Consider the following 24,680-nt stretch of genomic DNA (forward strand, 5'->3'; position numbering starts at 1 on the left):
CATTGGTCACCACGAGACTCATTCGCCCTCTCTGGCTATCGAGCTGCCTCTTTTCATCTCTTGTTTCCGTAGCAGATTCAAAATTACATCGCAGGATGAGACTCCGGAGGTCATATCACCAATATATTGGAAATGGCTACATCAGCTTTGCGGCAAGATACGAAATCTCTCTATTTTCCTACCCACTCTGGCGTCGATCGCCCTCTCCGACCTGTAGGCACTTCCCAGCCAACGGGAGATGATTCAAATTTGAATGCAGGCGCAAGAATCCTTAAATCCTCGTCAATGCCGTACTCCTTGCCAGTCATTGTCAAAAAGTACTCGGGATGGTCAAAAATGTCCGGGCGAGTTCTCTGCATCGACTTGTGCGTTTTGCCAACAAGCACGCTCATGTCGTCATAGTGGCGAGGGCTGAAGTCGGGATCACGCGCCCTCAATTCCCGTTGCTGTTCATCAGTGTACATTCCCAGGTTGTAATACCAAATGTTGTACTGAGTCAAGCTTATGTCGATATCAAATGTGACATCTTCTTTGGTGCGCGCAATGAGTGCTGATATGGCAGCTGCGGCGCCGACCAAGCCAGTCTGGTAATCGGAATTCGCTAATGAAATGTCAGTTGGTGGCACCATATTGTTTCAATATTTTCATGATGCTCACGAAGAAGAGGGACAACAGGCTCCTCGAGGCCGAGGAACTTTCCTTGAAGATAAGACAGACCGACCAAGCAGTCGCTGATTTGCTGCCAGCCAGAGCGGTGCGACAGAGGTCCCTTGAATCCGTAGCAATTCTCCCTCATGTAGATCAAGCTAGGGTTGAGCTTGCGCAGAGAGGCAGTGTCGAAACCTAGACGTGCAAGAGCCCCCGGTCGATATCCGTCAATGAGCATATCGGCGTCTTTCACGAGCTCGGTAAAGGCTTGCCTGCCTTCTTGCGTCTTCAAGTCGAGATTGGCGTCCCGCTTTCCAGTCTGCAGGTCCGGCATTGTCGCCGGATACTCGGGGAGCTTGTCGCAGGAAATGCGGAGCACATCGGCACCGAGCGCGGCGAGCATCTTGGACACAGCGGGCGCGGCAATGACGCGGGAAAAATCAAGGATGCGGATTCCGGCAAGAGGCTTGTATCGGTGGTCTTCGACTTGTGGCCAGGGCTTCTTTGGTGCTGCGATAGGCGTCGTACTCCAAAGTGGTTCTTGTGCCATGATCTTTCCATGTTCACTGGAAAAGAACTCTTCGGGGGTACGACAAACAACGCCGGCCTGCTTGTATTGCTCATTGGCCGTCTTCTCGAGGTCTTCCGAGTCCCATTGGGCAACCTTGTCGGCATAGAGTCTGATGGCCTCCTCAGCGGTTACTTCAACATCGTCCATGCCCATCATCGTCATTGTCGGAACCGCGTTCATAGATCCATGGAGATGATACCACCGACCATCTCTTGTCCGGTATACGTTGGTGGCCCAGCGTCGGATAGGTCTGGCGCTCTGGTGCACGTCCATTTTTGCCAGTTCCTGGGCCATCTGGGGGTTCTCCAAGAACGACTTGCCACCAATCGATGGTAGCAAAACTGATTCCAGGAAAAGAGTGGCCGCATCAAGATTGACGGTGACATCCTGGTATTCAATTCCATATCTTTCTGCCGCAACTACGTTTGCGGCTGTAGCCATGAGTGCAGTCAACGAAGCACTGGATTCTGTGATCTTGAGGGGAGTAAGAATCCATGGCTTGTGGTCACCGCCGACGAACTTGACCTTCTTAGCAGCCTCAGAAAATGAGGCTGGAAAGCAAAGCCCGGTATCTTGAAGCAATACCTCATTGAGTATACGGGAAGATTCATCAAAGATGGAATAGCACTCCATGGTGTCGACTCTCGAGGTATAGCCTCAGAATTATGATGAAAGTCAAGTGAATAAGTCACTTCGAGACAACAGAAGACTCCAGAGGACTACATTGATGATATTATATGTCTTTAGAATCATACGAGGAAAAGGGGCGACCGGTTTATTCCCTCGGCGCGCGATAGCTTGCCCCATAGACTATGTCATGACCAAAACTCCGAGCGTGACCCATCAGTGACTCCACTACTAACACGGACCGAAATGGCCGCGTTAAAGACAGTGTTCCGGATTTCCTGAACACATATAGTTCGGACTTCTGAGAGATTTATTGGAGCAGATCAAGATTTACTTAGAGTGCGGGTTCATTCGAATGTCAAACTTCGATCCACAATTGCTGATGTGAGGCATTGCGAGCCTATGACTTCGGAGTCTTGACGTCGGAGTTTTGAACGGCTAAGTTTTAGTAACTGGTCGATCGTGTCCGCAGATTCCGACGAACGACCCAATGCCAATGGAGATCTAATTTAGCACTAAAAACAAACAGCCTTGGAATTGACAAGAGAGGAGAAAACATGATATCACAATGGGCAATACCCCAAGTTGATGGCTGAGAGGGGTTGTGCTCGGACTGACCGACCAGTCCGAATATGATTGGTGTCAGGCCGAGGGCTGCCGAGGCCCCTTTGCTGGGGAATATTTGGAGGCACATTGTCTCTATAAATCCGATCTGTGAACCCCCATAGAATTGACCGTTTATCTTCCAATATCTCGATATTTGTTATCCTTGACTCAAAGTTAACATGGCAACTGATGATTCTTGGCGAGCTGGCGAATTCGGGGTCAGGCCCGCTCGTGTTGCCAATTGTTCAGGCTATCATGGTATGCGCATCTCTTCGGTAATCGACACCCGAAATGTGTAAGCTAAATTTCCACCTTATAGGCGATCCAGCGATAGCGATGTATCGGCAGGCAACGCTTGGCGATGTTGATTTTATTACCGGTGACTATCTGGCAGGTATGTCTTTACTCTTTCTGTACAATCAATTTGAACTTTGGCATAATACTAATCGGAGCTTAGAGGTCAACATTGCCAATAATGCTGAAGCTTATGCTCAAGGCAAGCATACCGGATATGAGGAGACAGCCTGGGACGGCCTTCAGCAGACCATTGATGTCATTGCAAAGAAGCGTATCAAGGTCGCCATCAACGGTGGTGCACTGAACCCCCAAGGCCTTGCTACTCGGGTGGCCAAATTAGTGAGTGAATGCAAAGACATAAACGTGAGGACAGAAAACTCACATTAGTCACAGGTAGAAGAGAAGGGATACGACTTGAAGATCGCATACGTCTCTGGAGACAATCTGCTGCCAGAGCTTGGGAAATACATGCCACAGAAGCAAGATGAGGCATTGCCGCACTTTGACTCCAACAACCGACGCGTGACACTAACAGCTGAGAACTTCCTCTTTGCCAAGGAAGGCTCAACACCGCGCGAAATTGTGTCGGCGAATGCCTACTTGGGCGCTCATTCCATCTACGAGGCCTTTGTCCAAGGCGCCGACATCATCATTTGCGGCCGCGTTTCCGATGCCAGCCCAGTCATTGCCTGCGCGTGGTATTGGTGGTCGTGGACCATTGAAAAGTATGATGAACTGGCCGGTTCCCTCATTGCTGGTCATTTGATCGAATGTTCGACCTATGTGACTGGCGGCAACTTTGCTGGCTTTGATGCCTTTGATATTGAGCAGTTTGTCGACCCTGGTTTTCCCATTGCTGAGATTGACAGTGACGGTACATTTGTCGTTACCAAGCACCAAGGCACTGCGGGTATGGTAACAGTCGATACATGCAGATGTCAGCTCATCTACGAACTGCAGGGGAATGTCTATCTCAACAGCGACGTCAAAGCCTATCTAGATGCTGTAGAGATTGAGCAAGTGGGAGACGACAGGTATGTGAAATGGCGATGACTGTATGAACCTATTAACCTAATTCTCAACAGAGTACGTATTTCCGGAATTCGAGGCGGTCCTCCGCCCGAAACTACCAAGCTTTCCGTTTTCTATAAGGGCGGTTTTGAAATGCAGGCATTGTTCAATGCCACAGGATATGGGTTCGACAGGAAATTTGAGCTATTCAGCAAGCAAGTGCGATACTTTATGGGCGAGGAATCACTCAAGAAGCTTGATATACTTGAGTTTCAGAAGCAAGTCTACACGAGATCTAAAGCCTTGTTAAGACACCATCACTAATCGCATTTGTAGGATTGGTGTTCCGGCAACGAACCCCTCTGACCAAAACAGCAGCACGGGATATTTCCGCATCTTTGCGCAATCTACCGACACGGAGGCGTTGCTGTCTATCGTTTACGCTATTCGAGATATTTCGTTGAAACACTTTTCAGGTAAATTTTCAAGTTTCTTCTCATTGGATTTTGCTCAATTACATGTCACAGGATTTCATAGCTCACTGGATATGCGCACGGCTATTCCTCGCCCGTACCTGGCATACTATCCTGCCTTGTTGGGCCAGTCTGATCTCCGAGAAGAAGTCAGCTTTGTTGATGCCCACAGTACCGTCAAAACTACTAGGACAACCCCACCAAGTACGTTTGAAGCTCTTAGCGAGCGAGAATCCTACGACACAAAGTCACCAGTCTCCATCGAAGGACCCTTTCGCAAGATGCGCCTGGGAGACATTGCACTTGGTCGTTCGGGCGACAAGGGCGGGAATCTCAACTTTGGCTTGTTTGTTCACACCCATAACGAGTGGGATTGGTTGCGATCCTACATGACCATCTCCAAGGTGCAGGAGCTCCTAGGAGACGACTGGCGATCGGATTACTCCATTGAACGAGTCGAGTTCCCAAACATCTTCACCGTCCACTTTGTTGTCTATGGTATACTTGGCCGCGGAGTGAGCAGCTCTAAGCGCTTGGATGGGTTTGGAAAGGGGTTCATTGACTATTTCAGGGACAAGGTTGTCGAGGTTCCCGCATCGATCTAATGGGACAACAGATAGCTATGGCCTTGATGTCTATTGAACTAGCTTGACTCATGCAGTATCACACTGATAGTTGGGATACCCGTATTCCTAGTTCATCTAGAATTTAATTCCGCTGGTATTGCGAGCGCACCGGTATAGCCTATGCCCAACCTTGACGTATATTTAATATTGACATTGTGGCTCAAAGGTTCTTCGTGGTGAAGCACCAATAGGTACTTGAGTCATATAGGGACGCTCTTGAATTCATGGCATAATAGTGGATTTAACCAGTGGGACTTGGTGAATCATTATATATAAGTCGGTATATACATATATTACTCAGTCAGAGTTTCCTGCGAGGCATAGGATTGGTCGGAGGTTGGGATGTTTAATGGCCGCCGCTTCCGAATACTTGCGTACAACACCTGAGCAACACATTGAAAGCATCAAACAAGTGCAATGTTAATTTGAATCGTCCGGCAGTTAGAGCTGTCGATGCGCCAAGATTAAGTCGTCCTGAACCGGGTATACTGGTAGTATAGAATATGGGTAATGCTATTAGCATATGCGAAAGTAGACAGTGCTTTTGTTACGCTGACTACATCAGGACCCACCGCCGATCACCCGCTCGGGTATATGGTTCACTCTTCAGCACCTCTCTTTTGTAGATCAGATAGATCAACTCAGATACCTTCTTTTTTTTTTTTTTTTTTTTTTTCCGCGCGCACTCGATGGCATCTCCTTTCACATTGGCTCAGGTGCAAGCTTTTATACACTACGTTCCCCTGCGTTCAATGGCTTCTGGCTCTCATCCGTGGGCACTTCGCCCTGCGGTACGTTCTCGGGAACAGGACGCGAACTAGCACCAGCAGCAGGGAGGAGGGGATGAAGGGGTCGGGTTCCCGGATACTCCGACTCCAGCGCATTCTCAATCAGATCGGCGACAGTGGTCATGTTCTTAGCACCTCGGACAGAAGCGACAAGCTCGCCATTCTTATATAAAATGGTCGTGGGATAAGCTATGATGCCTTGCTGTCTGCAGATCTTGTCGGTGTTGATACAGTCGACTGTGGAGAATTTGAGCCCGTAGTACTCTTCGAACGTGGTTGCTGCTGGCGCCGGCAGAGCCACGTCGTGGTTCACTGGGATATCTGAGGTGTAGTAGTACTCGTATATGGTCTGGTAGGTCGGCTTGAACTGTACACAATGCGGCGAGTACGGGCTTTCGGATCATTGTCAGCATAAGACAAATGCAAATGGAGAGGCACGAAAAAAAAAATTGAAAACATACCTTGCATATTTGACCACCAGATACTTTGTCTGATTGAATTCGGCTTCGTCGGTCAACACTGGTAACGCAGGAACTTGCTTGCCATCAAAATAAGTGGGCTGGGCGTCAGGCGTGGCGGCAAACCAGTCACGGTTGGCTTTCTTGACCTCTGCACTGACTGATTGCACAGTGGCAGCCAGGCCAAGGTACAGCGCGGCGATTGCGACTCTCATTATTTCAAGCGATCGATGGAACGTCGTCGAGTGAGAAGGCGATGAAGATGACAATACTTGTGAGACCGTGTACCTGGGGGGAAGGATGAAAGGGAACAATGCAAGAAAATGAACGAACGATTATGAATCCGCCTTCATTTTAACCAGGTTTGTCTTTGCTGCGCCGCTAATAGATCCTACCGAGCATTACTGCCTGCTCGCTAACGTTGTGGAGTGGATCATCCTTACTAGGTACGCATTTAGTAGTGTCGGGTGTAACAGCCTCAGCCAAGAGGCTCACATCATATTGAGGTAACATAAGACACAAGATCTGAGCAGATGTCTTCCTAGTGAAGTTTTCATCCGGAATACTTAGAAATCGCGACTACATCATCAGCTTTACACCATTGGCAACGACCAATATCCGGGGTTAGGGACACCGGAGACGATATAGTGTAAGGTTCAGAGAGATCAGTAAATATGTAGACTTACCACATCGAGAATGACGAGCTCATCTTTATTGATCGTTACCGTGAGTTTCTCAACCTCCGTTCTCCCTGATTTCTTTTCCACTTCAAATGTATAGGTTCCCGTTTCCTTGGCCTTTCGCACAATCGGTAATGATAACCCTAAATTCAAAAATTATATGAATTTCTACCCTAATCGCGCCGAGCCGAATTAACTCACATCTCCTTTAGGATAGTGTTGGTTGCACTTGAAAAGGCAAGAGTTTATATCCTCGTGTCGCTGGTTGCCTCTGGTGTTTTTTTAAAACTAGGGAGTAGAGAAGGCAGTGGACACAAATAAAGAAAAAAAGAATTTTTTTTTTTTTTTTTGGAGACGAGCAATTGAACTATGTTCTGCTGATAGCTCGGCCATTCAAATATGGACTAGATTTCCACGTATAGAATTCAAGCAGCAACTTAACTGTCACTTACCAGTGGTACCCAAATGTGCCATGGGCACTATCTAAACCCCCCCTTCAGGGAAGCCGACCGCACTAATGAGTGGAGCCTTGGACCCCTCAGCGGTCAGTCTCCAGAGTCCCCGGACCCAGCTGATTGCGTGCTGGGTGGGTGGGAGCTGGGAGCCGTAGCATTCGTTGAATCGCCCTGTGCTGAGGGTTTCCGGGGACACTCACAAGGTGCAGTCTGTCTTCTTTGCCTGGCAGATTACTCGCGTCCATTTTCTTTGCTAACATGTATATAAGGCGCCTAGATCTAGCGGTGACTAGTGAACATGAATGAGCACAGGGAAAGACGCAGCAGTGCGATCACAGGCAGCAGTCGCTCCCCTCGGAGAAGAACATCAATACAGCGAACTACGACAGGATGCCATACCTGTCGCGCGAGAAAGGTGAGCTAAAACCTTCTGTAGAATCATATGGAATTGTCAAAATTTCTTTGAACTCATCATTTTCCAGGTGAAATGCGATGAGCAGAAGCCCAATTGTTCTCGGTGCCAAAAGGGCCAGAGAGTTTGCGTGTGGGCGACAGGCCCAAGACCCGCGAGAGCAAGACTGCCAAAGAGGCCCAATGCAACCGCATGCGACACTTGCAAGACCAAAAAAGTAGGTATTCGGATGCAACGGAGAGAGTCAATATATACGAGTCTCCCATCTGCGTCTCTCTCATGTCAAATCTGCTGATTACATCTCCATTGCAGCTCAAATGTATTGGCAACACTTCATTTGCTTGCGAACGATGCACCGGCCTAGGCGTCGACTGTATCCGAACCCAGCCAGATGGAACTTCTGCTGCAGCACCTTGTGTTGGAGCGTTCGGCAGTACTGCACATAACGATTCCGAGGTCATCCCAAATCTTGAAACTGGCAGCTCTCTACGCCCTTCTATGAACAGACAGCCTCCTCCAGTGGCACACCTTTCAAGTGAAGTAACCCAGCCAATTGAGTCGCTGCCACATGGTCAATTCCCTGACACGGCAGAGCTCAAGCGATTGCTACAATCGTATTTTTCCTCGATCCATCGTATGAGTTCCCCCAGCTGCAGCGTTTCCAGATCATGGAGACGCGACGGTACTAATCCTTCTTGCACAAATCGCCAGTCTTTGGGTTCTTTGCTTTCATAAATGAAACTCACTTCAATGACCTCGTCGATAGAGGCACCGCGCCCAGGGAACTGACCATGATCATGATCGCCCACGTCTTGCGGTAGGATTGGTGGCAGTAGACAACATGCTTCATGACCGCTCTGTTGACCAATTGCCTACAGATTTGTCGAAAAGCCTTCCAAGGAGGTCTTGTCCCGAGCGGATGCCTATGCCGAATCGGCCGTAGCTGGGACTCTTCCCCGAACCTATCAAAGCTTTGGTGCAATCGAGCTTATGGTGCGTCGTATTTCGTTTCGCGGTTGAGTCCAAGAGATCTGTTGTTTCTAAAAAGCTCCTTGCAGATTCTCTTGCTCGCTCAACACTATGACATGCAGAGGGGCAAGTTCACATCTGCTTGGTTACTGATTGGGAATTGTGCTCGGTAAGTGATCACAATGCACCGATTGCCGGTCAAAACTTCAAGTCTCATTCAACAGTGCGTATGACTGATAATGACAGCATGATGCAAATGATGTCGCTTCACACATTTGATCGAACATATACAGCGAGATTGCCAACTGATCTTTCACCGCTTCTTTCGCGCGAAGCACTACGTCGCGTTGCTTGGGCCACGTTCTACGCTGATACCATGGTCGATGGTGGTCGTTTTGGGTGTCATGTTGTGGATGAGACTGCCCTTGGTTTCCTACAGCTGCCCTGCGACGAACCAAGCTTCGCTAATAACCAGGAGAGAGAAACCGAATCACTCTTTTCGCCCCGTGGAGTAGCCAATAACATGAGCTCTGCGAATCTGGGTATATCGGCATACCTGCTACGCACCGCTGCCACACGCCGTCGCGCTCTACACTTTGCCTTTCGTGCGACGCATCGAGAGGACACAGTTGAAGAACTCACCATTGAGCTCGCAAAAATTGAATCTCATGTCAAAGATGTCGGCGACTCTTTACCTGATCATCTCCATTACAACAGCCACAATAGACTTCTTCACCAAAATTGTCTCACCACCTTCATACTCCTCCACGTCTTGCGACACAATCTCTTCATCATCGTCGACCGTGCCGCGCTACAGATATATCGCCGTGAACCCGTGCAAAGTGATCTCATAGATCAAGCGCGGCGCAGAAGGATCGCGCATGCCTTTCCTATTGCTGAACTAATTGCAGAAGGACTCGAGGCTGGCATCATATTTGATCCTCATACTGGTGTGCAGGCATACGTTGCACTAGAAAGTATGACTGTTTCTTCTTCTCTATCTTTTTATCGTGGAAAAGACTCAGTCTAACGGTCTGAGGTCAAAAAGTACTTGTATATCACCTCAAACTAATCTTCATGTTTTATATATAGTCCTCCTACTTGAGCCCAGTCGGCTCGCCGCGACAGATCCTGACATGGATCCAAAAGCCAATAAATTTGAGATCGCCCTCGGCCACCTACTCAGTTTGATTCGAAGCCTCGCTGCTAGATCCGAGATTGTCTACCGCTTGGTAAGTTGACCCGTCTCCCAGTACGGCACAAACGCTCACATTGAACCAAGCATATTGAAGCCGTATATCGCCTTTTGCAACACCACTGGATACGTCTAATTGACGACAATGATTTGAAGTCATTCCAAAGGTCAACACGCATGGGCACATCATTGTTGATATTTTGCTGATGTGATTGTCTAGGGATTACCGTCTAGTTGGCCAAGACGGTGCCGAATATGACTTTCGCGAATTTCGGTGGGCTAAACTCGAGCGAGTATCTCGAGACGTCAAGACTTCTACTACCATGCCCCGCGATGAAGTGTTACTCGAGAGTCGAGCAGATGTGGAAGAAAACAACCATGTTTCAACCTCTGCGCCTCTTATTGAATCTGGAACCTCTTCTTCTGCAGCAGAAGCAAGTCCGGCACTGATGTTGCAGTCCCAAAACTACGACGGCCTCAACACGCTCAACCAAGGACCGTCTATAAGCGCCGAACAATATCAGCCGTGGTTGGAACAGGTTATTGCAGAGAATTTGGCTCAAGAATTTTCGTTGGATTGGTCAACATGGCTCTTTGACGGATCAGGAACTCCATGGCCTACTGGCAGTTCTGCAATGTTTTAGAGTTTCTACTCAAATGCGTATCAATCTTCCTCGGGCGCCATCAAATACAAGTCTTTGGACACTCTCCACCTCTTGCCCCCATCCAAGATTTCTGAAGGTCTACTTCGTCCTCCCACAACTGTGGAGCCTCATCAAAGCCCAAACCACTCGCCGTGGCCGCTTCGCCCCAAACGATACCGCATTCCACAACATATTCTTCCCAGCAAGCTAGTAGTTCTTGCAGCTTGTCCGGTTCCGCCTGAGCTAGATCAATAGTCTCACCAGGGTCGCTGGCAACATTGAACAACTCCCAGCCATCATCGCCCTCACCTGCGCCGCCCTGGGCTTTGGCGATGTGCACAATCTTCCAGTCACCTTTGCGCAATGCTCCGCGCGCGAAAAGCTCCCATCCAGTCGCTTCTGATGACGGGTGTATGGCCCACGTCTCATTGTCTTCCACATTTGCACCACGGCTAAGAAAAGGCACCCAGGACTTTCCCCGAATAGCATGCACATCCTTCCCGCGGAATTTCGACATCTTGCGCACAACACTCTTTTGATGCAAAGGCAAAGGCACTTTGTGCTCTGAAATTGCGGGGAGTGATACGCCCGCAAGTTCGAGGAAAGAGGGTAAAAAGTCCATCACTGTGGTGAAAGAGCGATTCAGAGAGCCTGGAGCTACTGTTGTATGAAAAGTATTGACTGGCGGCTTCATGACACAGGGTACAAGGATCCCACCCTGCGAGGGGAAACACTTGAAGAGCCTCGATGGAGCAGTAGATGCCTGGGCCCATAGTGGACCAAGCCTAGAACTGCGTGTCAGTAACAGCATCCCATGTTAGTCTAGACAACTGACCAGGTGAATGAGTTCCAGGCACCAATATTCTCATATGAATTATCGTAGTACTGATGGATCGCGCGCTTGATATTGTCGCCCATGACAGCTGCCAAGTTCCGTTAAAAAATGCTCTTCAGCAGGACAGATGTTTTTACTTACGAACTGCCTCCAGTCTACAGAATATCAAGTTTCCCTATCAGTCAAAGTTTTAAGCGATTTGAATGAGGGAGATCCGACACTTACGCAGCACCCTCTGCACCATTATCACTCATGAACACGATCAGCGTATTGTCGTATTCGCCAGTCTTCTTCAAGTAGTCGATGATTTTTCCGATGTTGACATCGATAGAATGGACCATACCAGCATATGCCTCCATGGCGCGCGACGAAAGCTTCTTCTCTTCCGCGGTAAGACTGTCCCATTCGCCGACACCTTGTGTGGATGTTTCCACTTGGTGTGGCACGACCGACTCGTCAATAATGCCTAGTTCTATCAGCTTCTTCAGTCGGCGTTCGCGCAGTGCGTATGGGCCATCGTCATAAACGCCCTTGTACCTACGGACAGTGTCAATTAGTCTCTCTGCTCCCGTAATGGGTCAATCAATGGCCAACATTGATCAGCTTCTAAATCAAACGCAGTACCGGGCGTACTCAACTTGTCACGTTGCGCTTTTGAGCACTGCAATGGCCAGTGAGGAGCAGTGTATGGCAGGAATGCAAAAAAGGGCTTCGAGTTGTCGTCGGGGGATCGGTCGTCGAGATATTGGAGGAGCTGGTCAGTATAGCGGTCTGTTGAGTAGAACCCTTCAGGGTCTTCTGTCTTGTTTGGGGGTCTATTTGGGTATTATTTGTGAATCAATGCGCTGTCCTAAAGGTTTTGACTGTAGTCGCAACAGCAGATAGCCAAAAGTGAGCCGTAATAGGACTTACATGTCAACCTTTTTCCCCTCTTCCGCATGGATCGGGCGACCACCAATTGGGAACCGCTCCTGTACCGGCTCCCAACCATAGTGATTACAGCATCCAGGAAGCATGGCAAATGCTTTTTTGAAGCCGCGCTGCCACGGACCTTGGGAGGCGCGCATTCCGAGATGCCACTGTCCAGAAAGATAGATTATTATTAGACTCGCTTGGTCTTTCTAGTGAGACATGCTCTCCAAAAATTCATATCGGGTTAAGAGCGGGTATGATACATACCTTGCCAGACATGGCAGTAAAATACCCATTGTCCTCGAATATCTCGGGCAGGGTGGCAACGTCTTCATTGAGGTATCCCTCATAACCAGCTTTACCCGACCAACGTTTGGCCCCCTGTTCGCTCTTTTTGTACTCTATGAGTACTCCCAGTCCGCCTAAATGAGCATCCGTCCCGCTCATGAGCATTGCACGAGTAGGTGAGCATGCCGCCGCCGCGTGCTGGTTCAGCATGCGCACCCCCTCGGCAGCCAATCGATCAATGTTTGGCGTATCGATTTCAGCGCCATAGCAGCCAATGTCAGAGAAGCCCTGTCCGTAATTAGTAAGGCAAGCCCGCCACTGGGATCCATAAAGGAAGACTTACAAGGTCATCGGCAAGAATGAACAAGAAGTTGGGACGCTTGGACATCTTGTCGTCCGCTTGTAATGGTGTTCAGGAGAGTAATGGACAAATCAATTTTGCAACAATCTCTACCAATCGAAGCTGTAAACAGCGCGAGAGTGCTGGCAGACAACAAACACCTGAGCTCAGTCAAAGACAGCCAAGAAGCTCACGATACGGCAGAATCCCGGACACTTTTTAAGGCCACTTCGAATCTCGTGACCCAGTCATGGACTAGTTCAATCCTCACCTCGAGCGCCGAGCTGATATTGGCAGCTCGCTCGGAACCGGTGGTGCAATTCGCTAGTCCCCTCAGTAAAGGTGTCGCTCGATTGGTGCGGCCAAGACCTCGCTCGGAACCAGTGGATCTGCTCCGAGCGAGGCTATAGTCGATCCCAACATCTCGCTCGGGACGGACCCATTACCCCAGATTTTACCATGCTGTACTTCCCCAGTTTTTGGATGTTGCATTAATGTGGGCCAAGCACATCATTCATGGCAAGACCATATATTCCTTGTGACCTAACTAGGTTGTATATGGCTTGCGAGGCAATCATGGATATGTTCACAATTCATAAAAGGCGGATGGCCGCTTCCCCGAAAATAGTTTTCAAGGGGTACATATTCTCCCTGCATGGCTGACATTATCTTGTAGTTGCACCTATATATAATGGCAGCGACTCAATCAGCATGGGCCATGGTCACGCCCATGCTACTCTTTTCAAGCTTTTGCTTGCTCACGGGTGATTTACTATTCGGCTATGATACAGAAAGCTTTGGTGGCATTCTTGCAAACCCAGTGAGTACACTTGGCCGCTGGGATTATCTGAAAATGGCAATAGCAAGCTGATGCAAAAGTTTGCAGGGGTTCATAAGACAGTTTGGAAAGTACAATGAAGAGTCCCGAACCTACGCTTTTGACTCCCTCCATACCTCGCTACTATCTTCGCTTGCCTTTATCGGAAAATTTATTGGGTGCTTTTCTGCTGGGCCGTTGATTGAAAAGTTCGGTCATCGTATCGTGTTTTTCGGTCTTTCGGTCGTTTCACTCATTGGAATCGTGTGTAAGTTGGGCTGTCAAACTCTTGCAACTTCAATTGGCTGATGTTTCTTCAACTAGTGGAAATCGCCGCTGCAGATACCGGTGTCCTGACGGGTCGCTTTGCCCAGTTCGTGGTGGGCCGCGTCATTGTGTATATATCAGTGGGCCTTGTCGAAGTCACTGTGACGTGAGTCAGTCCTGATCCGCCCATACAGTCCAATCGGCTCATCATCATCAAAGCACTTATCAGTCCGAAATTGTACCAGCTTCCTTCCGAGGTTTTGTGGTTGTATCCCTACAGCTCTTCCTCAATGCTGGAAGTCTTCTTGCGTCCGGTGTCAACAAGGCTTTCTCTCTAGACACCAGTGCTACTGGGTGGAAGGTCGTGACTGGGATACAGTTCATCTTTCCTGTTGGTATGTTGCACAAGCTTCTCGCCGTTTTATAGTCTAACGAGACTAATGTGATTTGTAGCAATCGTTGCTTGTACGTTCATCATACCCAGCTCGCCCCGCTGGTTACTATCCAAGGATCGCGAAGCCGATGCCATCAACGCTCTGAGCCATCTCCGACCCAAGACACACGCCGAACACGGTGACTGCGAAGCCGAAATTATCGCCATCAGAGAAAGTCTCCGCCAAGACGTACACAAAGCTCCCTGGCTTGCTCTTGTTCGCGGGACACACCTACGGCGTACAATACTCGTCATCGTGAGCTATTTCTTTCAGCAGGCACGTAAGCTCGAGAATCTTTGGTAGCGCGCATCCTAATCCAATGATGCAGGCAACTGGACAAGCTTTTGTGTCGACTTATCAAACCGTTTTCTATTCCAACAATGGTTACAAGGCCCAGGCTTTTACATACCCCATCATCAACGGCGTCCTCGGAATGCTTGCCGTGCTTCCTGCCATGTATCTTGTTGACAAGCTTGGGTAAGTCAACAACCCTTGCTCTCAATATTTCCCTTGATAAATTGCGCTGTCCTTGGCCTGACGCTTCCTCTAGTCGCCAATATACCTTGCTACTCAGCTACACACTACAAGCGTTCTTCATGTATCTTCTTGCAGGACTTGGACAAATCAGCAACAAAACAAGTTCCGAAAGCAACATGATTGTCGCTGCGTTTATGCTCTTTTCCTTCTTCTACAACGTGAGAATAATTAATCTTTTCGGGCTTGGAATTGATGCATACTGACTCGAGTGCTTGGTTTAGATGGGTGGCGCCTCCATCCCTTACCTGCTCGGAAGCGAAATACCCAATGCTGCCCTACGTGAGAAGACGCAGTCACTCGGCACTGCATGGAATGTCGTCTGGGCTTTCATTACGAATTTTATTCTGCCATACATGATTAGCAGCCTCCACTTTGGTGTCGGCTGGGTATTCGGCAGCATATCCGTGGTGGCATTTGTGTTCACCTTCTTCTTTCTGCCGGAAACCAAGGTGCGTCGTTCTCCGTGCTTCGAAGTTTTTGATTCAGTCACTGATATTTCTCATCACTGTACAGGGTCGTGCACTCGAGGATATCGATGCCGTGTTTGAAGTTGGCTTTAGTCCCTTTCGGTCTGCCGCGGCGACGAGTTCTGCAATCGAGCGCCGAGTTGGTTTAACAGGGGCGAGGATGAACGGTTCTGGCGATAAGATTGAAACGCTTCCAGAGGTCAAACATGTGTGAGCAAGTTGAGGCCTTGATTGGCTAGGATGCCACTGAGTTACTGTCGCGGCGGAATGTCTGGTTTAGAACATCCGAAATGCATCGGAATGAAATGCTAATCTGTCGGGTCGAATCAAGTGAAAGAAAGGTCCAGAACTATAATATGATTATCGAGCAGTTCAGAAACATTTGGTTAATACAATTCATTCCCGGCTCTTTTGCACGAATAGGTTGCCTATTAATGGCAAGACTTCCCTATAGCTACCGGATCTGTCATCTGGTCATGTATCCCTGACTATGTTGGTATTCCGAGGTTTCCGAATCCATTCCGATTGGGGGATCTTTTGACTACTTTTGGGCACTGTAACCATCACTTGGGCGGCTAGAGGGGGCGAGCGCCATCTATCCAAGTAGTTCTAACATGCTGTAACCAGTAATCTCATATAATAAAGAACTATACATCACCAGTACCAAAGTAAAAAATATATTTTCGTTGCAAATGAAATCTTGGACTGAATGACAATCGACTTATTATTTAGTTCCTTCTTGACAGTCTTGAGAAACACTCTTAAATATCCTTCTCCTTATCTCATTAATAAAGATATTTTCAACTTCCTTAGTATCAACACAATCAAAATGAGTTTACCTGGAAACCCCACGCGTAGCTCCGAGGGATTCTGTTACAATGTGGAGAATGATAACTTGGTCACTGGCCTGCAGACGGATGCCGTCAAAGTTTCATCATCCGCCTTTCGTTCTTATTATGATGCCATTGTGATTGGCGCCGGCTTCACTGGGCTGGTGGCTGCCCGCGATCTTTCCGCCGCTGGAAAGCGCGTGTTGCTCCTCGAGGCGCGCGACCGCATCGGTGGGCGCACCTGGACAGCCGACGTGGGAGACCACAAGTACGAAATGGGAGGGACTTGGATTCATTGGCTGCAGCCGCACGTATGGGCCGAGATTACGCGATACGGACTGGCCACGGGGCTCAAGGTCAGCACGGGAATGTCGGGCGAGGGCGAGGTGTCGTACGCCCGAGAAGGGGCCGCCGGCTTCGTCAAGGAGCGCCCGGAGCTCTCGGACCAGCGACTCCTCCCGCTCATGGCCCAGTTTCTGGACGTCGATGGCTGTGGCGGCCGGACCTTGTTCCCCGAGCCCTGGCTGCCGCTCAAGTCTGTCGACGTTTGGCGGCGTTGGGATATCAGCTTGCAGGAACGGGTCGAGCAGATCAACATCAGCAAGCAGGACCGCGACTTTCTCCTCCCCTGGTTGTGCATCAACACATGCGCAGCAGCTTCGGAGAGTTCATTTCTGAACTTGGTGCGACTCTATGCCTTGTCGGGCTACGACTACAATTTGTTCATGGAAATTTGCGGAAAATTCAAGCTGAAAAACGGCACAACAGGACTCGCGTCTGCTATTTATTCAGAATTCAAAGGCCAGTCCATATTCAGCTGTCCCGTCAAAGCAGTAAAATCCACCACTAGCGGAGTCGAGATCACGACGAGAGCCGGAGACGTCTTCCGCGCAGAGCAGGTTGTCTGTACCATTCCCCTACACTGTCTTTCCGACATCGCCTTTTCGCCGCCCTTGCCAGAATGCTTCATCAAGGCCCGACATGCCAATATCGGAGGCAAATTCCATATTCTCTCATCTACTCCCATCGCTCCGTGGTTTGGGGTCAATGACGAGCACCACTCCGTCTGTGCCGCTTTCACCGAGTCGCCCGCATCTGGGGGTGGCACCCATCTGGTGTCGTTTGCCGTGGGTGACAAGCTTATTGCGCAGCAAGATGTGCGGCACGACCCCATGACCTATCTTCGAGCGGTGCAGAGGGATGTGGTCCCAGACTCGGTGCATATTCGCCCGGTGCAGTTGACGTGGCACGATTGGGCGCGAGACGAGTTTTCCAGAGGTACCTGGGCATCTTATGGGCCGCGCCAGTTGTCCAAGGGACTCGGAGAGCTCATGATGCAAACGTATCACGGCCACAGAGTTGTCATGGCGAGCGCAGATTGGGCAGATGGTTGGGTTGGATACATTGATGGAGCGCTGGAAATGGGCAAGAAAGCAGCCGTCACTGTGAATTCGAGGCTAGATTCTCTAACCCCACAAAGCCATATCTGAGGTCAATGTAACTTGGGCCATCCTGAGGCCTTGCATTGCCTTGGAAAGAGGGTTTTGCATCTCTCTAATGACATATGCTCTGGACAACTCGTCAGTTCATTAAAAGCTCAGCTCCTGACGATGGTTCATTTCACACGCTCCTTCGATCACGTCTTCCCATGGGCGTTGGCGTAATCTGTCAATTCAAGACGAAGCATGGGATTCGTATGCAGAACCAGAAGTCAGGAGGAAAGACCCATACGGTGCCTATCTTGCAGTGTGCTGGGAAAAGGGTGACGACATCATTCTTGGGGAAGGGAAGGGGAGGATCCATATCCAGATATGTCATTTAATGTCCACAGGATAGTCTCACCGGACACCTGTCTGCACGAGAGACAAAAGAAGGCCGAATGGTGCAACCAGTCATATGTGGCCAAAGGGAAGCTCGATGAGGAGCTGGGACTTGAGTGAATCCGATTTCTTTTTCCAACACGTTAGCCTATCGTTATGTCCAGGAGCTTTACCGATTTTGGAATGATCTCTCATTGGAGAAAGGGTTGGGTTGACAAACCCAACGTATACAAAGAAAGAAGACAGATTAAATAAGCACAACAGGTCCAAACTCCGAAATGAAATCATCCGTCATTGCTTCTCCACGCATAACACCATGCATGTAAGTTTCGCCAATCAACCGGTACGTCTCGCCATCCGCGTTTGGCCTCAGTAAAAAGGGTAGATGACCATTCTCGAAAATCCAAATCTCATCCCCCGGCTCAAGCCACGACGCACCCACTGCAAGCCGTCCATTTGTGGCGATATACATGCAAGCGCGATCCATCATTCTTGAATGTCCTTGAACATATTTGGAAAAACTTTCGTTGACGTGGAGGATCCAATCCTTACTGAACACCCCAGGGGATAAACCTGCTCCCAGGGACTTTTGGATCTCGGCGCCCTTGTCCGTTTCGAAATGCTCCGTGGATACTTCGGTCTCATATCTACGCAAAAGCCATTGCTGAAAGATAATCTCCTGGTCCTCTCTTCCAAGGGGCAACTCTCGCCACACCATTGTGTTCCAGACAGTCTCTCGCATGGATTGCATGAGTTCAGGATACTGTCGTGATTCTCGACACATATCAAGAATATAGTTCGAGAAATCAGTGACTTCATGTCCTGCTATCTTTTCCTTCACTGTCGTAAGGCAAGCACCGTGGAGATAGAGGCGATTCCCAATGACTCGAGGCACAGCACTCACGCTGCTTGCACCATCCGTTCTCCGACGACGCGTATCGCGTGCCAGTGGGTTTCCTGATCCGCGCAGAAAATTCGAATAATCAGGTACCCAGGATGGCATGTTCTTGTAATTGCGTTCTTCCTGATTCTTAACAAGTGATAAAACTTGAAGTTGAGACATCTTTTGTAGAAGTACGCCTGTAAATCTTGTATAAGTCTCCTCAATGCTCAGATTGTAGTCTGGAACGATAGCTGACTCGATTCCTTCTGGTGCGATTTGGAGCATCATCCCAAGGCAAGCGTAGATCACGTCTCTTTTGTCTGACATTGCATGTCTTCCGGCCACTATCATGGTATCGAGTAAGCTTTCATACCACTGTTGCTCATGTGTTCTTCCTTCGAATGGACCAATCGTTCGACGAATCCTCTCAAGTATTAGTGGTCGGCCGGTTGCGCAGAGTAAAGCATGCTGCGAGTCGGAATCGGTGTGATCTTGGATGTAGGAGAACCATCGACTTGACATCACCAAATCAAGAAACCAATAAATCTGCGACCAGGGGTATTTTCGAGTTCCTGCAAAGACCGAGATTGCCGAAAGATCGGGTCTGGCTACTTCTTGTATCGTCCATCCTCTGGAAAACCAGCAGCGCTGAACAAGATTTACATACTCGCGCCAAGAACTTGCCCAAATTGACCAGGCATCTGAGCCAATGGCCTTCTCGATAAGTCTTTCTTGAGAGCTCCACAAGACATTTGATTGAAATTCTTCCAGAAGCTCTTTGTAGTGTTCAAGGACAGCGGGAATGAACTCGTCCAGTATCCGATGCGCCCCTTCGCTCGGATCACGGGCCCCTAGCCAGATCCAAACGTGTTGAGCAGAAGCGTAAATCTTGCTCATAAGAAGAACCTGCTTAGATCTCTCATCCAGGTCCACCTGATTGATACACAAAGCATCAATCCACAGTAACGGCACCGGATGACCAAGAGTTCTGGTTTGCTGGAGGAAATCGAAAAGATTCTGACGAACGAACAAGAAGCCGCCTCCGCATCGGAGCTGGTATATCTTGTCCTCGTCGAATGCTGGATCCATATCCAACGGTTCTGGACGCCCCCATGTGTATGACAGCGCCGTATATTTGGCATCCTCCAAGTCGACCTCGGAAAGGTCCAGAACGATGCCGTGGGGTGCGCTTTCGTCCTCAGTCACGCTGAGCAGCCTGATCTGTTTCTCTTGCAGAGAGCCGTACATATATTGGCTCGACATGTTATATACGTCTGAAGTCTGTGAGGGCGAATTGTTAGGCTCGTCGCGTTTGAAAATAAATCAGGCTGAGTGATGCCCGACCCCGCATCCCAGGGACTTCAGGGAGGCTCTTCACCCTGGTTCGTCTATATACCTGATAATGATACCTCAATGTATGATCACGTGATTTAATCACTTTTGTCCAAAAGTAAATATATCGCAAATGGCATTCTAGCTTCTACCAGCCACTGTTACTAGCCACGATGAGTGGCGCTCTATCTTTCGGTCTGCTGTTTCACCATGAACAGGGCAGTTGAGGCTTCGTCATAGATGCCGCCGCGGAGAACAGACGTCACTTATTTGTGGTGCTCTTTTTCGAATGTCCACCCAAAAGACTCACCCTTGGTTTTAGATCGATTATCCTAGTTCACGAGAGAGAAGCCGGGAACCGAAGGGAAAATCTCCAGAATCGGTAGATGAGTTACTCATGACTTATGGTGCATTATGGCTTCAGCTATCAAATTTTCCCCAGTAATTAATCTAGTTACGTACGGACTAGAAACTCTCGTGGTCCCTTCCTATACAGTGCCCCAACCAGTTTCAGACTTATCAAGAGATTTTTTTGATTTTTGTTTGGTTGAAAAGCTCTTGGTGCCGCAAGTTTGAGTTGGGTTGCAGGCCCGTGAACCTGGTCGTATACTCCTACTGTATGGGAGGCATGTGCTAATGGGACTATGCCACTAGTGAAATTCTTATCTACACTGCTCAACCGACAGAAAACAGGATCATTGAAAGGAATTCTGCCCTGAGGCTTCAAACTTTCTTCAAATGTTGCTGAAGCATTCTGTCCCACTTCATGGTTGTAAGACCTCCCTTGCCTGGCAAAGTTTTGGGAATATTAAGAATTTGTTCTTGACTCAGTTCACCGACCTCTGTTGTACGAAGTCTAGACGGTGCCGTAAGCAACAACTTGAAAATTGCCCGGCTCTTCCTCCCAGTCTTGCTTGCTTGGGCTATGCTGATCAGACCTGCTACTAATCGCTGCGCAGCTTTTGACGCTTGGTCGTTATTGGCGTAAAAGGAAAGGGCATCAACAATACAGAAGACTATGAAGTGCGATGGGAGCTGTTTCATTAGCAGTCGAAGGAGGCCTAAGCCATCCTTGACGTTGGCATCGTTGACGTCGAGATACCGAGAAGATGGCAATCGAGAGACATCCACGTCTTGACACTGAGACACAAGTTGTACCAGTAGACTGTTCGCAACTCCACTAGGGGATTCCCAGGACTCGGAAGTATCGTTATGCAAGTGTTCGCCGCAGAAAAAGTGAATTGGCACGATCTCTGGCCTGGTGATATTGCCCGAGGTGGGCTTGCCACCAAACCTGATCTGGTCCAGGCTATATATCAGTCGAGCGCAGAGAAAGCTCAGTCCTGATCTTCGACTGCCGCTCCCGGTTCCATTCCCGTTTATGACAAGTACTGAAGACCTCTCTGATTGCATCCATTGAGTGAAGGTGAATGATTTGATGGCATGGAGGCACCTTTCTTGTTCATCTTTAGACAAAGTCGGACCAATTTGATAATTTGATGCAACATCATGTCGGGTAATCTCTCGATCGTAGTCTAGTTGACGCAAAAGATCCTTTCGAGCCTGAGAAGGTCGCACTAAAGTATACTTTGGTCAGCCATAAACAAACAAGAAGGATAAATGGCATCAGACGAGTAGGATTCTTTTCACCTTTTGGCTTCTGGATGCTGTCCAGCAGTGAAGTACGGGGCTCTAGGTGATATGCCACTGGTCTTTCGTTTTCAGGAAGTCGTTTTACTGTCATTGAAGGGTTGGTAATCAGCAACAAAAACCAAAGACTTTTAGGAGTGTTATGCGTACCATCATTGTACGCGGCTTCGATCACTTTCGAGTCACTTTTCAGAGTGTCAATGAAAGATCTCATGACGCGCATATTCTGCAAGAGTTCGAGATATCTGTGGGCCATCAAGTCGAAATATTCTTGAATCGTCTGGTTTGAACGTGCTTGTTCTTTTCGACCCATATCGACAACCAGCGTCAGATGCAGTATCGCGGCATGAAATTGCTGCCCACCCCGCGCAGTAACATCGTGAAGCTCTCGGAGCGATTCCTTGTGGCAAACTTCCGCCTCTTCATTGAACAAGTCTCGTGAAGCGGCTATGTCTTCTATCGCTGATACCAACTTGGATTCAAATGACTATTGCTTGAAGAGGGCTTTACCAAACTTGCGGCTTGCCTTTCGTTTGAGATACTCCAGCATTCGTCCTAGGGCTACCAGTAAGGAGTGATAAATGGAATCACTCAGCTCGTTGAGTCTTTTGGATTCTAGATAAATTTTGAGGATCCTTTGAACGCTGCTGGGGATAGCAGGGATCCGGGCGACTTCACCCAAGACCTTGTCTGCAATGTCGCGCAGACGAGATGCAGCCTTCGTGGCTTTTTGTTAGCCTTTCTTCCAATGCGGAACAAACTGACCTAGGCGTATGGACGAGATTGAATATATACCTTGAGTATAAGCTTGAGTCCCCCACAGACTACCGAAAGATAATGCGACTCGGTCGGCAATAGGCCTAGCTACCCTTGAATGGCTTCACTACCATCCCCAAGCTTTCTAAATCCTACCCTGATCTTTCCCCAAACTCCGTCTTTAGCATTAAGCGTATAATCTTCAATGGTCTTGTCGATTATTTGCCAAAGTTGCTCGACGCCGTGTGTATCGGCCACATCTACTCCAGTCTTGTATTTTTCCTTGACAGTCTCTTCGTAGTCCTTGATTGCAGTTTGAAAGCGAGTTTCTTGTGCTTTGACATCATCTCGTCTACGCTCAAGAATCAATGACCTTTGTTCCTCAAAAAACGGAACAGCGATGTAAAATGGTACTTACAGGCCTAGCGGTGGCGTGTCATGTATATCAGCACTAGGTGCCACAACTTTGACGATCCACAGGGACAAAGAGAAATGTGGCTCCAATGGTCTCAAGGGACAGACCTACTCGAGATCCGCTCCCCTGATACATTGCTCGAGGAATGTGACAAGCTGCTTCCTGCCCGTGTCTGGGGATATATGTTTCTCCGTCGCAAATGGTGTAGGTCATCAACTTTCCATGATAGACTCAACAACAATAGGGGAGTGTGAATTTGATGCTGACTCGTGGGTAGATCCATTGAATATTGATCTCATTCAACCAGCGCAGAGTATGACCCCAGGCGCCGCAGACGGCTTTGAGAAGCTGGTGCTCCCATCCGGACACAAGGACATTGTTCGAGCACTGGTCAGGACATATTCAAAGAAGTTGGGGAGCATCGACACAGAGAGCTCAATCAATCTTCAACGCGAGTTTGATCTTATCAAAGGCAAAGGAAAAGGACTCATCATTCTACTCCACGGTGCACCAGGTATGCAGATCAGCCCGAAGGAGGGGCACGGAAGTTACGCAGATCAATTTCAATGCTAACATCTCAAAGGCGTTGGAAAAACTTCAACAGCCGAGTGCGTTGCCGCAAATGCAGGCAAGCCACTCTTTCCCATCACTATTGGTGATGTTGGAGGAGAGTCAGCAGCGCAGGTAGAGCAGAACCTTGAAAAGTACTTTGACTTGGCTCGCAAGTGGAATTGCGTACTGCTCCTAGATGAAGCCGACGTCTTTCTCGGCACGTGTGTAGAGGGCAACACTGCCCAAAACAGTTTGGTTTCTGGTAGGTCAAGAGCTTTGTAATGGTTTGGGTCATCATGACATGGACTCCCCATTTATTACTAACATTTCACACTCGCTAGTTTTCCTTCGCGCTTTAGAGTACTATCCTGGTATTCTCATTCTCACAACCAACCGAGTCGGTTCATTCGATGAGGCCATCAAGTCTCGCGTTCACTGTGCACTATATTACCCACCACTAGACAAGGATCAGACCATGAAGGTGTGGCAGATGAATCTCAAATCGCTAGAGGAGCGAAACGCTGGATCTGCTCCTGGGCAGCGGATCCAGTTCGAGCCGAAAGAGATTGGAGAGTACGCGCGGCATCATTGGAAGAAGCGAAAGCGCGGGAACAGGTGGAATGGGCGACAAATCAAGAACGCCTTCCAGACGGCGGTCGCCCTGGCTGACTGGGATACTCTCACGTATACCAGCGGGAAAGGCAACCCCGAAGGTACGGTCCTGAGACGAGAGCATTTCAAAAAGGTGGCCGAGGCCAGCGCACATTTCGACATGTATCTCGAGCGGACCAGGACAAGTGATCAGCAGCGTGCCCGCGAATGCATGTACAGAGAAGACCGCCGGCTCTCGACTCAACGATCTTTCCGAGTCCGACGAAGAAAGTACGTCGGAAGCAGAAGTCAAGAACAAGAAAAAAAACGCCAAGAAGGTCTCGGCTAGAAAGAGCAAGAGCTCAAAAGACAAGGGGTCGAAAACGAGGAAATAAAGGAAAGAAGAATCCGACGAAGAGAGCACAGAGGGCTCAGTGTCCGAGGAATCCTCATCATAGGCTCCAGGTGATTTTCGGTTTGCTGCTTGTTTTATT

General features: G+C 48.9%; 10 protein-coding genes across 10 annotated transcripts; 5 read left to right on the top strand and 5 right to left on the bottom strand.

The window, feature by feature from the left end:
* Positions 1–170: 170 nt before the first annotated feature.
* PFICI_03112 (uncharacterized protein) lies at positions 171–1,852 on the bottom strand (the record flags this gene model as incomplete). The annotated part of the gene is made up of 2 exons (XM_007831693.1): positions 171–601; positions 658–1,852. The coding sequence occupies 2 exons, from the start codon at positions 1,850–1,852 to the stop codon at positions 171–173; spliced, it is 1,626 nt and encodes a 541-aa protein (XP_007829884.1).
* A 779-nt stretch (positions 1,853–2,631) lies between these two features.
* On the top strand, positions 2,632–4,838 carry PFICI_03113 (uncharacterized protein; the record flags this gene model as incomplete). The annotated part of the gene is made up of 7 exons (XM_007831694.1): positions 2,632–2,710; positions 2,772–2,846; positions 2,910–3,088; positions 3,143–3,783; positions 3,835–4,065; positions 4,097–4,236; positions 4,288–4,838. The coding sequence occupies 7 exons, from the start codon at positions 2,632–2,634 to the stop codon at positions 4,836–4,838; spliced, it is 1,896 nt and encodes a 631-aa protein (XP_007829885.1).
* Positions 4,839–5,585: 747 nt separating this feature from the next.
* On the bottom strand, positions 5,586–6,320 carry PFICI_03114 (uncharacterized protein; the record flags this gene model as incomplete). The annotated part of the gene is made up of 2 exons (XM_007831695.1): positions 5,586–6,039; positions 6,109–6,320. 2 exons carry the CDS (start codon positions 6,318–6,320, stop codon positions 5,586–5,588), a joined length of 666 nt encoding a protein of 221 aa, XP_007829886.1.
* A 2,123-nt stretch (positions 6,321–8,443) lies between these two features.
* Positions 8,444–10,460, top strand: PFICI_03115 (uncharacterized protein; the record flags this gene model as incomplete). Its single annotated transcript, XM_007831696.1, has 7 exons — positions 8,444–8,469; positions 8,531–8,645; positions 8,711–8,790; positions 8,868–9,598; positions 9,714–9,853; positions 9,904–9,983; positions 10,037–10,460. 7 exons carry the CDS (start codon positions 8,444–8,446, stop codon positions 10,458–10,460), a joined length of 1,596 nt encoding a protein of 531 aa, XP_007829887.1.
* A 40-nt stretch (positions 10,461–10,500) lies between these two features.
* PFICI_03116 (uncharacterized protein) lies at positions 10,501–12,883 on the bottom strand (the record flags this gene model as incomplete). The annotated part of the gene is made up of 8 exons (XM_007831697.1): positions 10,501–11,245; positions 11,296–11,383; positions 11,437–11,450; positions 11,521–11,832; positions 11,934–12,110; positions 12,208–12,374; positions 12,475–12,783; positions 12,839–12,883. The coding sequence occupies 8 exons, from the start codon at positions 12,881–12,883 to the stop codon at positions 10,501–10,503; spliced, it is 1,857 nt and encodes a 618-aa protein (XP_007829888.1).
* A 643-nt stretch (positions 12,884–13,526) lies between these two features.
* Positions 13,527–15,571, top strand: PFICI_03117 (uncharacterized protein; the record flags this gene model as incomplete). The annotated part of the gene is made up of 9 exons (XM_007831698.1): positions 13,527–13,655; positions 13,722–13,920; positions 13,977–14,085; positions 14,139–14,314; positions 14,373–14,608; positions 14,682–14,830; positions 14,904–15,048; positions 15,112–15,339; positions 15,404–15,571. 9 exons carry the CDS (start codon positions 13,527–13,529, stop codon positions 15,569–15,571), a joined length of 1,539 nt encoding a protein of 512 aa, XP_007829889.1.
* Positions 15,572–16,186: 615 nt separating this feature from the next.
* PFICI_03118 (uncharacterized protein) lies at positions 16,187–17,677 on the top strand (the record flags this gene model as incomplete). Its single annotated transcript, XM_007831699.1, has 1 exon — positions 16,187–17,677. One exon carries the CDS (start codon positions 16,187–16,189, stop codon positions 17,675–17,677), a length of 1,491 nt encoding a protein of 496 aa, XP_007829890.1.
* Positions 17,678–18,254: 577 nt separating this feature from the next.
* Positions 18,255–20,153, bottom strand: PFICI_03119 (uncharacterized protein; the record flags this gene model as incomplete). The annotated part of the gene is made up of 1 exon (XM_007831700.1): positions 18,255–20,153. One exon carries the CDS (start codon positions 20,151–20,153, stop codon positions 18,255–18,257), a length of 1,899 nt encoding a protein of 632 aa, XP_007829891.1.
* Positions 20,154–20,945: 792 nt separating this feature from the next.
* On the bottom strand, positions 20,946–22,185 carry PFICI_03120 (uncharacterized protein; the record flags this gene model as incomplete). Its single annotated transcript, XM_007831701.1, has 3 exons — positions 20,946–21,799; positions 21,873–21,959; positions 22,023–22,185. The coding sequence occupies 3 exons, from the start codon at positions 22,183–22,185 to the stop codon at positions 20,946–20,948; spliced, it is 1,104 nt and encodes a 367-aa protein (XP_007829892.1).
* A 1,173-nt stretch (positions 22,186–23,358) lies between these two features.
* Positions 23,359–24,535, top strand: PFICI_03121 (uncharacterized protein; the record flags this gene model as incomplete). Its single annotated transcript, XM_007831702.1, has 3 exons — positions 23,359–23,557; positions 23,627–23,857; positions 23,937–24,535. 3 exons carry the CDS (start codon positions 23,359–23,361, stop codon positions 24,533–24,535), a joined length of 1,029 nt encoding a protein of 342 aa, XP_007829893.1.
* Between the last annotated feature and the right edge of the window lie 145 nt (positions 24,536–24,680).

This window comes from Pestalotiopsis fici, assembly GCF_000516985.1.
Source record: "Pestalotiopsis fici W106-1 unplaced genomic scaffold PFICI_Scf_2, whole genome shotgun sequence".
Taxonomy (NCBI): domain Eukaryota; kingdom Fungi; phylum Ascomycota; class Sordariomycetes; order Amphisphaeriales; family Sporocadaceae; genus Pestalotiopsis; species Pestalotiopsis fici.